This window comes from Bidens hawaiensis, unplaced genomic scaffold (genome assembly GCF_021521415.1).
Source record: "Bidens hawaiensis isolate Kalapana, Puna unplaced genomic scaffold, B.hawaiensis_p1.1 tig00005453_1, whole genome shotgun sequence".
NCBI lineage: Eukaryota > Viridiplantae > Streptophyta > Magnoliopsida > Asterales > Asteraceae > Bidens > Bidens hawaiensis.
The window spans coordinates 1,049,773-1,067,876 of NW_027491347.1; the positions used below are offsets into that span (position 1 = coordinate 1,049,773).

Below are 18,104 nucleotides of genomic sequence, written 5' to 3' on the forward strand. Positions count from 1 at the left end.
ATCTTTGGGGCATGCTTTATTCAAATCTTTGAAATCTATGCACATGCGCCATTGTTTGTTATTCTTCGGTACCATTACGGGATTTGCAACCCATGTTTGATATTTGCTGACGCGCACGATGCCCGCATCAAGGAGTTCCTTGACTTGGGTTCTGCACGCGTTGGTTTGCTCGGGCCCCATTACTCTGCGCTTTTGTACGATCGGCGTAACGGCCGGATCGCATTTGAGCTTATGCTCTGCCTTTCCCCGGGGTACACCAGTCATGTCGGCTGGTGTCCACGCGAAGATGTCTGCGTTTCGCTGCAGTAAGCGCTTGAGTAAGGTGCGTGTTGGATCAACAATTGTCGGGCCAATGGTAACGGCCTGATCGGGATATTTCCCATTGAATGCCCACTGTTCAGGTTCAGTGATGGTTTGTTTGGCCATCTTCGGGGCGATTGCTTCTGCAATGTCCCTTGCAAATTTTGACCTTCCTGCGTTTGTGGCAGTAGGTCTAAAGGCCTTGGAGAAGTCACGCGAGCTTTTTTCCGTGACTGGTTGGAATGCTTCCCCAAAATTCCTTTTTGGCTGGGGATCCGTTTCCTTACGCTTCCCTTTCGCCTTATGGCGAGGGTTCGCGTCGGTGTCGGAGTCTTCCCTCTCGTCGTCCGAGTGCTCGTACTCACTACTCATGTTGAGGTGCTGGCGAGTACTACCGAATTCCTCAGCTTGTTGGACTGAACGCAAGCGTTCGTCCAACTCAGCCTGAAATTCTCGTTGGCGTGCCTCGGCCCATGCCTTCACTTGATCAAGTGTTTGGCGAGGGGCTCGAGTTCGTTTTTCCAGCTGGGTATCAGTAAATCCCAGTGGAATATTTACTCCACTTGCCCCTACATGAGTGACTGGGGTAGTGTTCGTAAAATGTACTTCACTTGCCCCAGCTTGGGTGGCTGGGGTAGTGTTTGTAAACATTGTGTTGCCGGTGTTTACCCCAGTGGCTGGGGTTGTGGTTACCGGAATTTCTCTAGTCATCTTGGAAGTTTTGAAAAACTGGAGAAAGATGTAGTTCTAGCTTTATGCACGGATGGCGCCAATGAAGAAACACTAAGTGACCCCGGGCAGATTATAGGTAATCTGGGGGCTAAGTAATGTTTCCCACGAAGGTTAGGCCCAGCAGAGTAAGTTGTACTTCAGGGAACCTGCAAAACAGACACCGTAAGCTCGTCACTGAGAAGGGGGGGGGTTCCTCCTTGTGACCACCCTCCGGCGTGAGAATCAGTCTATATTGCTCTTTGAATATAAAAGTATATGAATACTATTAGAGCAGTTATCAAGTAAGTTATACGAGATAGTAGATGATGAAATGATAATACCATTTGCTGTCTTTTATAGCCGAAGGTAGGTTTCCCAGGGGTTTAGCCGGCCCAACACGCTACCAACTGTAACCTATGCACGTGCCCTACCTGTGAGTGGTGGATAGGTAGCGGCTGACACAGAGCAGGCGTGCCGTGCACTCTTCGTCTTCTACCAACTGCAGGCTAGGCACGTGGTCTGGCAGGAGTTGGTGGGCAGGCGGCGGCTATTGGTCACAGTGCTGTGGCATGCTGTCTGCCACGCTGCTGTCAGTGAGCTGTCGCATTCCTGGTCAGATCTTTTGTCTTTACCTCGTCAGGTATCACGCAAAAGATCCTCCATCATACGGACTGGCCCATTTTGGCGGGAGTTTTCCCCCTCCCGCCTTTGCTCATTCTTTCAGGTGACACTGAATATTTGTAAGTGTTAAGCCTTATGCGTGTAGCTATGCTGTGCGGGTAGCCTTCCCTGATGGCTTGTATCCGCAACTGCGGGAACAGGCGGGTTACTTTACCATTGGGAGGCTTTTCCCTGCGTATGCAGCTTGCATACTGCGCGTAGGCTTCTCTGAGCATGGTGGGTCCTGCGGGAGTAGATGGTCTTTGCGCAGACATCCCTGTTCAAGGTGAGTCATGCGGGACCAACTGAGCCCTGCTGGGACCTACCTCTTCACGGTCGGCAAAGATAGTAGCCAAGATCATCGATTTTGTCTAGGTCACTAAAAAACGCTCAGATTATTTATCTACAATCCATGAACCAGCAACTAATCACTAAAATGGCAATCTTTAATTTAACTTATCATGTATCCTGTCTATGTTATTAAAACACCAGAAATAGGTTGGCATGTGCATAAAAACCGATATACCCAAAAGGAGTTCAGATTAGAACGTCGATTTTACTTGGATCACTTAAAAGCGACCAGATCACCTGTGTATATTGCGCCCACTAACTAGTAATTGAATCAATGAGACGTTTTAACTAATATGCTTCTCATCTTGCTTTTAAGACACAATATCATCGATTTTCGATTAACATCGTCTTGTTAAAACATCTAATATGTATATAAAACGTATAGACATGCCCAAATATTTTTTAATCTTATTATTACATTATTACACATACATATATATATATATAAAGATTGACAAGGTCAACAAACATTCCCAAATACTGTTATTAGCTTTTAAGTTACACGAAATTGTATGTAAGAAAAACATGTAATGGGTCTGCATCGCAAGACCTTTATTAGTCCATGCGAAGGTACTAGCTCGTCCCACATCATCCATTTTTTATTTCATTTTTGCTTTTAAATTGTAGGAGTAAGTTTTTTCCCTATTTAGTTCCGAAACCAGCCAATTCGCAGACTCGTCGTCACAACGCTTTACATACCAAACAAACATCACTTTAAATATGTTAATTTTTGTATCATAAGCTATACGAGTCTTCTATGCGTTTATTAATTTAACTTTTGAGTTTAATTTCAGCATCGCAACAAAGCTAACTGATAACAATTGAATTCGTGTCGCTTTGATCATAAGTTGTATATATTTTTAAGATATATTTTTTTTTTTATTATAAGTTATACGAATGTTACTACTATGTTCTTCACAAACTAATACATTTTTCAATTTAATGTTAACTAAAAAAAAGTTAGAAAAGGACACACATTTACAATTATTAATATTATTTATTTAATAAATTATTTCAATGAATACATACTTTTCTTCTATATTTCCACGATAAACGCCCACAATTCTTTCCCTTCTTCACTCGTTCTCTTCTCTTAACTCCCCCACATCTTCTCTTCTTCTCTTTTTGCTTCAAATCCATTAAACCCTCAATTCGTTATTAATCTTTTTCTCAAATCTTCAATCTTTTTTCACTTTTTTTCTGATCTGATTCACAACTTATCTATAACAGATCAAATCCATCAATCTTTTTGCCTCTTTTATCATAAAAATATAATCTTTTTCATTTTCTTCATCAGTTTTATTGATTTTTTTAATAACCCATTAAATCAAATATTGTTTCTGAAATGGGTTTCTGTTAAAAGATTCAAATGGTGGTTTTTTGTTGATGCTCATCAGCTCATCTTTAACTGGTATGTGTTCTTTTTTTCAGTCTCATATTATGCTGTTTTGTTAGATTGATTGCTGATTTGATTATTTATTTGTTTTATTTGTTTATTTATTTATTTATTTTTAATTGATTGAAAATTTAATTGCTTTAGGTTAAATCCAGTTCTTGTTTTGGGATTTCAGCTGTTACAGTTTTTGGTATTGAATATTGATTGTTAAGTATGAAATTCAAAGTTTGACTAGAAAAGATTCAAACTTGATACTTCTAATGCTAAGATTTAAGATATAGATTTATAAATATAGCAGGTTCTTGTAACAATAGATACAGTGTAAATCAATTTCAAAGTTAAAAATCTCATTTTTGCATTTGAAAAATCAAAAGTTTGACTTTTTATGCAAGAGGTAGCATATACTTATATGTTCTTGTTGATTTCAAATTTATGAATCTCGGGTCACTTTTAGTTTCTTGTAGTTGTGACTTTAAAGGACCTGCATGTTAGTTAGCTGCGCGGTTTGTGTGCGTTTGACTGCATAGGTTTTTGCATTGACTAAGGTTGAGAATGAAGAACCTCAAAATATGTACTTTTATGCTTCTTAAGACTTGTCTTGATTCTTTATTCTTGTTGGTACAATTATATTTTTCTTTTTTGTTACTATTTCTTGATTCAAAGAAGTAAATATTGTGTTCATGTTAATTATTCCTTATTCTATATAAAAAAAAGGTGCAATTTTGGATTTTCTAATTGATGCGAGTTTATCATAATGTTGTGATTTCGTGTTAAACATCACATAGTTTCATTTTGAACCGATTGGAAACAAGTAAGCAAAGATTGTATAGTTTATCATAAAAGTTTTTTTTTTGCATAAAAATAACTAAAAGGGATTTGCAAACCTGATTATTGTGATTTGAAGCTGTAATAATCAGTTTTAACCGTGTTTGGCAAATTCTATTGATTTTGATTTTTTCTATCTTCATGATGCCAAAAAATTAAAAATAGTGGAAATAAATTAGGAGTTGTTGCAACAAAATGGTATTTTGAATATAAATTTGAAAATTTATCAGAATATTCTTTACTTTAATCCCATTGTTGCAAGTGACAATCTGTGTTTGGGATTGCTTATTTAAAACTGCTTGTCATCAGTTTAAATAAGCAGTCCCAAAGACCCCAACACTATGAAAACAATGTATTATTATGTCGAAATACAATAATCATATAATCGGAGTTTTAATAAGCAAATGTCAAACACCTGGTTTTCTAGTAGCACTTGGAACCAGTATACACTAGTTGGTTTAAACGAACCAAGCCCGAGCTTGTCTAGTCTCAGCTCGTTTAACTTGCGAGAGCTCGAGCTTGGCTCGTTTTTTATATATGAATTAATTTATATACATTTATAATTATTTTTTATGTATATTTTTAATAATTTTTTAAACATAGCATAATATATATTATTTAGTTATTTTTATCACAATCTTATGTATAATAATTACTATAAAAATATATATTTAATATAATGAATAAACAAAAGTAATTTAACTAATAAATTTGTTTAAGCTCGTGAGCAGCTCGAGCTTGATAATGAAGCTCAGGCCCGGGCTCGTTTATCAAGCATGCTTATTTTTAGGCTTGAGTTCGTTTAAGCTCAGCTCGATTCAAGCTTTTAATGAGCCAGTCTTGAGTAGCTCACGAGCGGTTTGGCTCGTTTTATACGCTTCGTTATTGATTACAAACATGACCGACTCTATGTTTCTTGCAGATATCACACCTTATTATTAAAAAAAGTTATCTTTAATATTATATTTACAATGGGTAGAGGCAAGGGAAAAGCTAAAAAAAGTTCAGTCATTGCTCACCGTGAGGACCGAAGTGGGGAAGAAGAAAACAAGCCCGTCAAACGAAGAGGAAGGCCCACAAAAGCCCAAAAAGAAGAAGAAGAAATCGAAAGGATTAATGAGAAAACCGACGCTAAGCTTGAAAACAAGAGAAAGAACCCGTCTTCAGAGACCGAAGAAAGCTTGGATATGCTGAAAGATGAAAACAGTGTCGGGACCGAAACAAACGAGCCTGAGTTAACAAAACCTGCAGGGTTTAGGCATAACGGAAGCAGGAGGAAAAACAAGCCACGAAGGGCGGCTGAAGTTGGCGTTAGTGCATGTGAAGTTTGCAGTTGGGTGGTGCTGAAAAGCTGAGGGAATTTCGGGTCGGGTCATTTCATAAACGGGTTCTTTTTGTTTCGTATTTTATGAACTTTTGTAATGCTTTAGATACATTGACAATTTTTGCAGGTTTATAATATCAACCAAGTTTTGGTAAAATCTTGTTCCTTAATTAAGTGTGTTAAGGTGTTGGGTTGAATTGCAAACCTGTACATTACCCGTATATTTATTTATGTCAAAGAATTAAACTATAATCAAAACCAACTTAAAAACGTACTATTTGATCTAAACGAGTCAAACTGGTAATCAAGTTTCAAATGAACTTAATGCGTAATAAATGGAACCATTTATCTAAAAAGAGTAAAACTAGTTGACAGGTTTTAAATGAATTGTAATCAAGTTTTACATGAGTTGGAAAGGTAATAAAATTAATAAATGAGTTGACTTAAAACTTAAAAGGATTGGCCAGCTTACCTTATAAAAAAACAATATTTTTTATTTTATTTATTATAATTTCGATTCTGTCAAGAAGTTTAATTAAATATGTCAATCAAAACATGACATATTTATTAAAAATGTTTGGAAATGACAGTTCAGAAGTTGACTATGTTTTCATACAGGGATCATTGCTCCTATGAGAGAATATGATAATGATAATCAGCCAACTCGATATGATAGATACGAGTATAATGTAAAAAGAGAACATATTGATCTATTATATTGCTCGTAGTCAATCCTATAATTCACCGGGATTGGATAGAAGATTAATATATTTGCCTTTCATCATTAACGGGGTTATTGAACCTGTTGATTTGGCGGTTATTGGCTTGATTTTGATGTTTGGCCAATTGGCCATTTGAAACCATTTAATGATTCATAATTATAACACATGCATACATATTTCAAAAATAAAATAATATGTTTAAACATTATAACACACGCATACATATTTCAAAAATAAAATAATATGTTTAAACGAATAGTTCGATTTACAAGGTTGGTAACAAGTTTAAAACCAAACAGAAACTGTCAAAATGTAAAGACCCAAACCATGAACCAACCGTAAGAATATCAAACCGGCCGACTTGCTTCGGTATGAATGGTTCAATTAGTAGTGATGGGTTTCCAATATCTCCACTATTTTGTTTAGCTCATTCAAATGTCTACTCGATCAAGTTTGTGTTATTGCTGACATTAAAGTAAGTTGAAGGACTCTATATGACAACTAATAAAGAACTTTATGTAATGGCTAATAACTCCAATTAACAACCAAGTTTCTTGTTTTTACCGATCATGATAACGTACTTACGAAATTTTATAATAGAACAACTAACCTTTTTTAGTTCCTACATTTCTTCAAAATTTTAAATTAAATATTTTTACCTAACTGAAACAAGCTTAGCCAACTTAAAGAAAGCTTCAACAAACTTATTAGACCACCCGTAGTGAGGCGTTTCCCACCCTCAGGACGCTTTAACGTTTTGTACACGACGTTGGATGAAGAAAATGGTAGGGCCAAGGAGAGAAACCAGCCAATGGAGATGGGAAGATGGGAGGTGTTTTGGGGGGGGGGGGGGTCCACTACGGGTGGTCTTACACTTTCTTGTTTCGACTGGAACTCCCTTTAATTTTGTTTTGACTCAACTGGTGGCACGTGACTCGTTTTATCTACTCTGATCAAAACAGATCAATTTTTTATTTTGTTTGTAGTTTGCACATGTGTTCGTTTGAGAGTTAAAAACACATTTTTTTTTAAATTGGTTACACAAGATTGTTGATGAATGAACTCTTGCAATGATATTTATACCCAAAAAAAAATAATTTTTGTTATTTGTCAACAATATTAGCAAGTGATGTCATCTTTTTGAGTATGCTGATATAGTTTGTGAACAAAAGAAACTTGGCTCCCTACCTTGAGTTGCATTCATTTGATTTATCTTCATGGTATTAGGTACCTTTATCTCATGTACCATGCATATCTCATAGAATCCGGAAAGAAACTGCTACTCAAAAGTCAAAAGTGACAGCATGCAAGTTGTAGAGAGTTCTTTGCATGCAAACTTATGTGATAGCTTTTAGACTCTCTTTTGGGAGTTCAGCAATGTTTATCCTATTCCTAACCATAACCAAATTAACCATTTTAAAAATCAGTTCGTTCTGACCAAACCCGCGATGCCCCAAACCTATCCGTAACTTTTAGCCCTTAGGAACGAAATCCATAATTGAAGATTTGAAGGGACCTTCCATTTAATTTTCTCTTCTTTTTTTTTATTATTACTCTCTTCTTTTCTAGCAGGCCTTTATCCGCGCCTTGCACTTAGGTGGCACGTGAGTCGTTTGCACCTCATGTGTTTAACTCCTAAGTTTTATAACACCCAAATGCATTTTTAGCCATTTACTTATGAAATTACTGATTTGGTCGTGCCTCGCCTCACGCAGGTCAGTAAAGAAATTAAAAAAGAAAAAGAAAAGAACATGTTAAAAGTTTAAAAGCTAGCAGGTCATAAATAACATCTATAGAAATTAGAAGACAAAATGCTTGATGGTAACTGCTTATAAGTATACAAAAAAGCTTGTAACTTTAGGCACCTGCATTACTTAACATGCTGTTAATCTCTCCGATAATCTTTACGGGCCTTCCGTCGAACATAGATGAAAGCGTATTCTCGCAAACCTTCTTCAACTCCCTTGTTTTTGCAATTGCCACTTCCTGCATTTAACAATAAAATAACACATTTAAAATAGCATTTATCTTTTATATTCTTTTACCTATATTAATAAAAAGTAACACATTTACTTGTTTAGGCCACACAGAGGATAGTGAATTTTGGAGCTCCATGCGTTTAACTGCCAAATCTTTTAACCCGTCTTTCAACTTTGCTTCATGATGTTTCTTTTCTTCCAAACTACTCACTAATCTTTCTAAAAACCTAAAAAATCAAAATGACACATATTAAGTACTTCAAAAGCTACAATGTCCTACATCATTTACGATATTAATTTAATAATATAATTTTTTTAATTGTAATTAATACACCAATTATATGAATGCAACATACCTTTTAGAGTTGAGAATCATAATAAGATCTCTTGTTTTTCTATTTGTTAGCAAAGAAATAACTGAAGTTATATCAGATAGCATTGACTGAATGGCATCAGAAGTGTACTGCTGCAATACAAATGGAGCCACCGCTTGAACTTGATTTTGTAAAGTCAATGTCTCTGTGTTGGTCAACTCCATAATTCTTTGATTCAAAAACACTTTAATCTGACACCAAAAGGTTTTTATTTTATTTTTTTAAAAAAAGAAATTTAGCTAAATCATTAAATGCCAACTCAGTACTAACAAAAAATAAATCAAGCTTATAATTTATACCTCATACAGATCATCAAGAATCCTACTCCTGTATTCCGTCTCCAAAAGCCGGCTCCTGACACGATCAACTAGTTGACTTTCATTTAACACATTTATCCCCGAAACATGGTCACTTGGAAAAGCATCTGCTTGAGTCGACTCAACTTCAGGATGGTCAACAGATATATCCCAAGAGATTTCCGAGACCATATGTTCCCTATTAATCTCATCAGACGCCACGTCATCAGGTTGTGGAATCTCACTAGCATCAACAATTTCATACGGACCCAACCCATTGCCATTATCTTCTTCCACGGTGCCAATATCCCAATCTATCTGTGAGCTATCTACAATAATATCCCAGTCAATGCTGTCACTTGCAGGGTTAACTTCAAAAGCCAACTCATTCGGTTCGTTAGGGTTTGTTAGAGAATCAACCACTTCAGATGCTGCAAAAACATCAAGATTTGGAGGGTTTTCAATTATGTCCTTCAAGTTCGGTAATACCATCTCTGCAATTTTCTGTCAATTAAATAATTAAATCAATTAGATCAATACAAGTATAAATCATAACATGAAATGACAGATATGAGCCTACATCTTTCTCTGTGTGAGCATCTCTAACAAAATTGGAATAATATTCAATTGCTCGTGAAACCGAATCACAATTCAAAACTTCAAGCAGTTTAGTAAATGTGTCAGGCAATGAACTTGTTGCAGTTTCTATTAGTTCCAACTTCACATTGATTCCCTGCAACACAAAAACATATAATTTTAGTAAAAAAAATGTATAAAATAAATCAAATGTTTTAATTTGACCCAAAATTTCTAACCTGCAATCCTAACTCCTGACATGCCTCTGCATATTTAGCAGCTGAAAGAGCTGCATTTCTTTTGATTTCAGCTTCCTTCCTATCCAGCTCGGCAAGCTGTTGTTGAGTCTTTTGAATAAGCTTTTTTTGATATGGGCTTTAAACAAAATTAAAAAAAAAATCAGTGTTAATACAGTAATAGTAAGCATGTAACCATTCAGATGATATATACATTTCATAATTGACATTTTGGACCATAATTTGAGCAGCTTCCCCAAGGTAGATATGATCCTTTTCATAAGCATGCACAATTGCTTCCCAAACACCCTGCCAAAAGTTGAAAAGTACATAACGTAAAATAATGAAAAATAAATATTGTCACCAATATAAAGAATATGTTATTTGAAATTGGGACTTACAGCAGCACCAGAAAGTCGGCCGAATATATTGCGGGTTTCTGGAGTTGATTTCAGAAGAATGTCATATATTTTCTTAGCTTCCAAGTATCCAATCCCTATTTAACACAACATAATATTCTTTTGAATGAGAAAGCATTAGAGTTGAGGCCGTGAATTCATGAAAGATGGAATGAAACCAGTAGAATCTAAGATGAATTGCATCAATCTGTATATATACATCGTTACATCTCAAAACTAAACCATATGCATAATTTTGTATATATGCATCTACGGCTGTAAACAACCGAACATTCAGCAAACTGTTTGGCGGGAATGAAACCAGTAGGATCTAAGATGAATTGCATCAATCTGTATATATACATCATTACATCTCAAAACTAAACCATATGCATAATTTTGTATATATGCATCTACGGCTGTAAACAACCGAACATTCAGCAAACTGTTAGGCGGGAAGTACGTTTATGTTTGTTCGTTGAACTAATGAATGAACATGAACAAGAAAATTCGTTCAATTAACTAAATGAACGAACACAAACCATGTTCGTACAGTCGTGTTTGTGAGCATTCGATAATGTGTTCATTTACGTTTGTTAACATTTGTTTGTTTATGTTTGTTCACTAAAGGATTTTAATATTTTTAAAGACTTTTATAATCTTATCATATAGATTTAAGGAAAATTATTAACTATAAAACAAAAATATATATGAGTATTATGTGATTAACTTATATGCAAAATCAACATATGAATATGCATGTTAAAAAAAACACAAACAAAAACTTCGTAGCCAAACCAAACCGTTGACACTGACCGTTCTTGGTTACCCAAAATAAAAAATAAAAAAAAACATTGTTTGTGTTTGTGACAGTGTTGGGAAATCAGATTTTAATCGCCCACTAGTAGGCAGTAGGAGGTTAACTGACTAATTTTTAGCTAATCAGCCAAATTGCCCCTAGTCGGACCAAATCACCAGCCAAACTCTGTTAATCACATAAAAATGTGTGTGTGTGTATAAAACTGAAAATTACACATAAACATGTGTGTGTGTATAACTGAAAACTACATAAAAAAATTCCAATTCGATTAATCGCTAGTCAGTACCCCACTGGCCAACTAGCGTCTAGCAAGTTCTACAACACCGCGAACCGTTCTTTCCTAAATGAGCAAACACTAACAACAAATTACGTTCAGTTGATGTACGTGAACTATTCGCTTGTCCAATAAAAGCTTGACGAACAAACCTAAACAAGGCCTTGTTCGGTTCAGTTCAGTTTGTTTGTATCAATCTACGCATCAATTTGTTCTAGTAATCAGCATGTGTGTGGAAATTAGTAATGCATTTAGGACCTACAGATTAAGCAATTTGTATAATTTGATAACCAAACTGAAATTAACTAAAAACCTATTAATCGAAAATCGGTTATTGGTTTTTTTTTTTTTGCACCTTCGGTTAACCGAAATTAACCAAACCAAGCCACATTTACATATATTTCTTCTAGCTTTTATGCATGAATTAGAACCTACTGAAGTTAACCAAACCATTATAGCAATCAACATGTGTAGGGAAGTTAATAACACATTTAGAATTAGAACCTACTGATTAACCGTTAATCAAAATCCATAGCGTAATCAATAATAATAAGTAAGCTAACCGTCAAGGTCTAGGGTTTGGAAATAGGGATCAGCGTCCTTGGGAAGAAACTGAAACGCGGCTGAGATCTTAGCCTTCACAGCGGCCACACGTTTCCTCCAATCCGACGGTATTCGTTTCCGATCAACCAGCCATTCTTCAATTAATAAATTTGGGGGAAATGAGAATAATAATAATAACAATAAAGTGTGTAATTGAAGAGGTTATAGATGTATACCGTTGAGACGAGCGAAAGCGATGTCGATAGGAAGGTTGCGAACGTCGTCGGAGGAGTTGTGCATAGTTCCGATCGCCGACGATGAAGATGAAGATGTTTGTTGCAGTGACTTGTATTGACTGGTAACTGGTTATATATCGCCTTTGTAACGCCTTCTTCTCTTACTTTTTATTATTTTCTAGATTGGTCGGTCTATAAACGAGCGGAACCTTCATTGAAATGTTCTTGAAATGTTAGACGGAAAGTTCGTTTATTTAATAGAGGAACGAACACGAACAATTATATTCATGAACGTGTTTATGCTCATTTATGTCCGTTTATTTATGTCCGTTTACATATTAATAGAAAACAATTAAATATATAATCGTTTTATATATATATATATATATATATATATATTTTTTGTTTGTTTATGTTTGTTCGTATATGTATGTTTCAATGTATGTTTAGATTTTAAATAAACGAATACGAGCATGTTCATTTTTTAAACGAACAAATATGAACACAGATATTTGTCTAAGTGTTTGTGTTCGTTCAAAGTCAAATGAACGAACACAAACATGCTCTTATTCGTGTTCGTTTGGTTCATTTACAGGCCCAATTTGAGGCAATGGGATGTCCCAAGGTTCAAACCACGCATGTGGCAAGAGTTTTATGGGAACTTCCTGTAGGTATCGGTCTAATTTCAACAAGAGTATGTCACTAATTGGTGAGAACACCTTGTTTTAGGATTCGAACTCAGGTTAGATGATTTGTATGCAAGTGGTACGCTTTTTGACGTTATTCGGCAACCAATTGCACTAAAGCCGTTCAAAAAAAATATTTTTTCATTAATAAATACAATTACAAATATTTTACCATCCTTGAGCATGTTATTTTAATAGTGTTGCTACAAGAGTCCAGTAGTAGTAGTAGTGGGAGAATGAGGTGCACACCTCCGCTTGGGTTTGAAGAGAGATCTATAAAACAAGTAACACCTTGAGTCTCATCATGGGTGAAATGGATTTCTCTCCATGATTACCTTCTAGGTGAGATTAAGTATGTGATGCGACAGGAGAAGGTGAAGGAACTAATGGGAGAGAGTAAAGTTTATGCTCGTTATTCACCTTGAGTGGAGGGAGTTATTTCTAGTGTTGATGATTTAAGCGCTTAAATTAAAATTCCGGAAATTTGTGGTCACGCCTCGAAACCTTGAACATGCTTACGCGAGAAGGGTGTCACATCCTTTTTGGTTCAAAGGGGGCTCAGCGTGCCCACGTTTTCTTTCATTTGCGTCCTGTGTCTCAGCTTCCCTCTCACGTTCTTCAAGTCGCGGCTTCCACCACTCCTAGTCTCCCAGCTTCTTCGTTTGTTTCCTGTGCCGCAGATTCCCTCTCATGTTCTTTTTAAGTCTCGGCTTCCACTTCTCCTAGATCACAGTTTGGTTTATTGTTGTGGTTTGTGCATATGTTGCGCTACCAAAGTACAAGGGATGTCACCCTCACAAAAGAATACTAGTATGGTTACAGAACAGCAAGAAAAAAAATGTTGATCATATACATACAATAAGACAGCAAGATAGTGGAATAAGTTGTTACATATAACCATCATTTATTCATATGCATCACATATTAAAGATCGACAAAAAATATCAGTTCACCGGTGCACCCTAAATCAAGGTTTATTCGTTAGATTCATTTGTAATTGTTTTCACACATTAGCAAACAAACATAAACGAGCACAAACGACTTCATTTCATTACCTAACAAACAAAACACGAACAAAGCCCCATTTGTTGCCCTTATTCTAAATCAAAACACACCACCACCAAAATAAATCATAATTAATGTAAAAGAAGATTTGGACAACAAAGACGCATGTTTCAAACAAAACGATGCTGAAGAACCCTAAACCAAAAAAAAACAAAATATTTTATTCTATTCATCTAGAGGGACATATAACAACACCAACATTAATGGCAAAATGTAAATTGCCCCACTTTGAGTTTTATATCTTTTGCTTAATTGCAACTAACAATTAACATCTCTACTCCCCTTGCAGGCAATATAACTGTCTAATGTTTCCAGAAGCTGCAAAAAAAAAATCAATAAAATTTAGCCAATTATAACCTATAAGTCATCTTTTTATAAAAATTGCACATATAAAAAGAGCCATAAATATTACCATATAACCAGTCTTTAAAGTACACATGAAGTGCAGTTGATAATTCTTTTTTCCTGCTATCTTCAAGTGGTGCTTCTTTCAGTATCTGCTTAACTTCCACCAAATTATTGTCCTGTAAAAAGAATGACAAATAATAAAATATTAATAATAACAATAATACAAATTATAAAAATCATGAAATAATGTAATAAAAAACGTACATTTCTTCGCTGAGATGACAAATAGGCATCAGGCAGTGGAAATGGATTATCTTTAGTGGATCCAGATGCTTGACCTTCTAACCAATTGGGAATCTGTAAAACACACAAAACAAGCAGGTCCAGTAAAGGATACCATTTTGGCCCATTTCATATAAAGTGGTTTTGAACTATTAGATGCGACTATGTTAGGTCAAAACTCAGAAGATAAGAAACAACACTCAGAAGATAAGAAACAACAAAGATGCATACCAAGAAGTTTGTGAATTGATCAGGATCCACACGGGTTGCTGACTCAGTTTGACAGTCGGATATGCCAGCTGGATGAGAGAGAGAATCATGTGGATCAACCAGGCCCAATGCAACGGGCTCGTCCCATCTGTTTGGGCTAGCCTCGATTCCTACTTGTTTCATGTGTTCTTCTAATTGCGGGTAAAATGTATTATATGGAGCCACCTACAGATTAAAAACCATATATTATCAGAAAAGGTTAAAAATGTTTAATTTTAGATATAAAAAAATGATGATTATTTGATTAAATAAACCTGCAACTTATGGTTGTCACCGACGATAAGGGGTTGTTGGTTTACGCCCAAAAAGAAAACGCATTCACGACAATTAGCAATGCAGATTCGCTTTGCTGCTGCAATCACATGAACCCTTTCACAGTGTTCAATTCTTACAGCCTGAAAGAAAACCAAACGCAACATATAATCAACTTACAACAGAATGGCATATACTATTTATGCTAATTGTGGGATTTAAGCACATTAACAAAAATTTGACAAAAATAGATCAGATGTCCTCTGATTCTAAACATACCTTTCCAACAGCACCAAGCACTACAGTGGCATCCGAGCACCCATATATGGTGGCATACTTCAATGGAGCTAACACATAAATCACAGATTCGTGACAATTTACAACCTGCAAAGAATCAAAATAATAATTGAAGTCATAAAACTAGTAACCCTAACACGTATCTAAGTTCTACAAATATAAGACATAAGAATAACTACTAAGGCAGAAAAACTAACCTTCACAAAAGATCCCTTGAGTTCAGATGCTTGTTTTACATATGATTGTTTAGAAACACCTTCTATAAAACTGGGACCTTTACCACTTGTGGGTGCTTTAAAACTAGGAGAGACATCAGTCATTAAAACATCTTGGTCAGAAGGACTGGTTTGACCGTTTTCTTTTGCAGCAGCTCTTTCTGAGATGCGATCCAATGCATCAGAAATATTTTGTAAAATCCAATCATGAACCTGAGATGCGGGAACAGGGACAGCTGGCATATCGGGGTCTGAATTTGCAAAAAACGGAGCATTTTGGCTCAAAGGGACTTTTTCCAATCGTTTTTCACCGAAGTAGATTAAAAACCCGAGATGCTCAAATTTCTCCATCGTTAAAACCTGCAAACTTTGAAGCAAACATCAAAAGGATGCAAGCTTTTAAGTATCCAAATAACTACTACAAAGAGGTTTTTGATTAAAGGAACTTTATTTGATCTGGACGCGTGCCACTCAATTAGGCGCTAACTAGCTTTCAATTTCCATCGATTGGATGATGATGCAATTGTTGACATAATATATAGCTTATAGCTAGATTTAGAAATGATTCAAGTTTTAATTCATAAAGCTTGTACAGCTCTCAGGTAAATAAACTAGTATAAAGCGGTTACTAATTAAAAGATATCAGTAGATACTATAATAATATGGTAACATTGGTAGAGTAAGAAGACAAACCAGTGAATCTTCGCCTTCACCTTCCACAGAGTCAGCCAAAAGAGAGATTATATTGCCTATATGCTTTTGTAAATAAGACAACTGGTGAGATTCTTCATCAGCTTGTGATGGCATGGACCTCCTGCTGTTGCTTCGCACAAGCTACACACAAAATATCATGACCGTATGAGTTTTAAGTGAAAGAATTAATACGTTTATTTATCGTGCATAAAAACAGCATCTTATTTATCAGTACTGTTCAAATGCTAGACCCTTCATACATAGTAAATAAGCCGATGATATCAGAAATGCATACACATATACATACTACATAAAGACATGCATTCATGTGTGTGTCACGGATTAGAGCTTTATATGTATCAATATAGTGCGTACACCTAACTCCTAAGCATGTTAACAGGAATACACGACGTAAGAATCAATGGAAATAATAGTGTGGCTTGTTCATTTTGGGCTAATCATCAATAACCAGATCCTAATGTTTGAAGAACCGACTACGGTTTTGATGTGACTACCTAGGAGTCAAATTTTAAGTTTTTGATAATTTCATACCACCTAAAAAACTCATTTATCATTTATCAAAGGGCAAAACAAAATCCTACTATGGATCTATCCATTATTTTAACCTGACTTAAGAAAATTTCCTTTCATTTCGCATGAATGATGAATCACATTACAAGAATGTACTTTCTTTCATTTTATCTAAAATTCCTTAGCTAAACAGTATTTGCCGAAAATAGATATCAAAAATGCAAAACCAAACTACCTATTTATCCATTCTTTTAACCTAACTTGAGAAAAATTTCCTTCCATTTCATATTACAAGAAGCCAAGAATGTATTCATCTATTAAATTCCTTAACTAAACAGTATATATGCCATAAATGATTATCAAAATGTAAAACCAAACTACCAATAACCTATTCATCCATTCCTTTAACCCAATTTAAGAGACCTTTCCTTCCACGCCACCTCACAATAATCTAATAGTTCCTTAAATAATCATAATTCCCCAGTCACAAATCATAAATTGAAAAGCACATCCAAATAAGAATGATCATTTTTTACTGAATACCAATACCAACCAAACACAATCCACACCAGTACTCAATTTTCACGTTTTCGATATCAGTACCACTCATTTCATTAACTTTACCAATACCAATCCGTGCTAAACCGAAAAACTCAATAGAGCATTCGATATTTCAGCATATGGTTTCATTCATTTCAGTATTTTTCACTACACGTACCACTACGCACTACGATACCGATCTAATTATGGAAAATTACCTAATTTTAACAATTCAACCACATAATTAATAAAACACAAGCCATAACAAACAATCAAAATCACAAATCACCTGTAACGGCGTAAGCGCGGACAAGAACCCATCGAACGCGGACGTGGACGGCCACACATCTGCCACCGCAGCAGAATCCTTATGTCCTTTCGGCAGCAACCTCTTATACGACTGTATATACAAAAACATCATAACATCATACACATTAACCCCAACCGAATCCACCTCATCCGGTTTAGCAGTCACAACCGGATCCGACTCCAAATGCAACACCGACGCAATTGCATCCACTACCAGCCGCGCGTGTTCCAGCGAGATCTGTAACGTTTCGGAAACGGATACTGAGTTGACTCGGTTGTTGGTGTTGGAAGAGGATTGGAGTAATTTGTCTCGGATGGAAGTTAGGGTTTGTACGCCATCGGTGAAGATGAGTTTTTGTAAGGGGATGAGGCCGTGCTCGAATGGTTCGCGGCGGGGGTGGAGGTGAGTTGGTGGTGGTGGTGACGGTGTTGCCGGTGGTGGGTCCGGTGAGTCGGTCATGGTGGTGGAATTGGAATTGGAATTGGATCTGTGTGTTAGGGTTAGTGGAATTTGGGGAAATTGGATTTGAAAGAGTTTTGAGTGTGTGAGAGATGTGGCAGGATGGAGGTCAAAATGGAGACGACTTTTTTTTTA

The 18,104-nt window shown here is 35.8% G+C and overlaps 3 protein-coding genes across 3 annotated transcripts; 1 reads left to right on the forward strand and 2 right to left on the reverse strand.

Annotated features, from left to right (window-relative positions):
- The first annotated feature begins 5,214 nt into the window (after positions 1 to 5,214).
- LOC143629745 (uncharacterized) lies at positions 5,215 to 5,598 on the forward strand. The gene has a single exon (XM_077098935.1). It carries the CDS (start codon positions 5,215 to 5,217, stop codon positions 5,596 to 5,598), a length of 384 nt encoding a protein of 127 aa, XP_076955050.1.
- Positions 5,599 to 8,070: 2,472 nt separating this feature from the next.
- On the reverse strand, positions 8,071 to 12,087 carry LOC143629702 (CDK5RAP3 protein homolog). Its single transcript, XM_077098910.1, has 10 exons — positions 12,022 to 12,087; positions 11,806 to 11,940; positions 10,152 to 10,246; positions 9,965 to 10,059; positions 9,754 to 9,889; positions 9,519 to 9,671; positions 8,942 to 9,442; positions 8,625 to 8,833; positions 8,363 to 8,495; positions 8,071 to 8,275 (listed from the first exon to the last, which is right to left on the reverse strand). Exons 1-10 carry the CDS (start codon positions 12,083 to 12,085, stop codon positions 8,147 to 8,149), a joined length of 1,650 nt encoding a protein of 549 aa, XP_076955025.1. The 5' UTR covers positions 12,086 to 12,087; the 3' UTR covers positions 8,071 to 8,146.
- A 1,855-nt stretch (positions 12,088 to 13,942) lies between these two features.
- LOC143629780 (uncharacterized) lies at positions 13,943 to 17,974 on the reverse strand. The gene is made up of 9 exons (XM_077098960.1): positions 17,490 to 17,974; positions 16,130 to 16,270; positions 15,419 to 15,796; positions 15,204 to 15,308; positions 14,927 to 15,067; positions 14,634 to 14,837; positions 14,385 to 14,477; positions 14,185 to 14,296; positions 13,943 to 14,090 (listed from the first exon to the last, which is right to left on the reverse strand). Exons 1-9 carry the CDS (start codon positions 17,967 to 17,969, stop codon positions 14,047 to 14,049), a joined length of 1,698 nt encoding a protein of 565 aa, XP_076955075.1. The 5' UTR covers positions 17,970 to 17,974; the 3' UTR covers positions 13,943 to 14,046.
- Between the last annotated feature and the right edge of the window lie 130 nt (positions 17,975 to 18,104).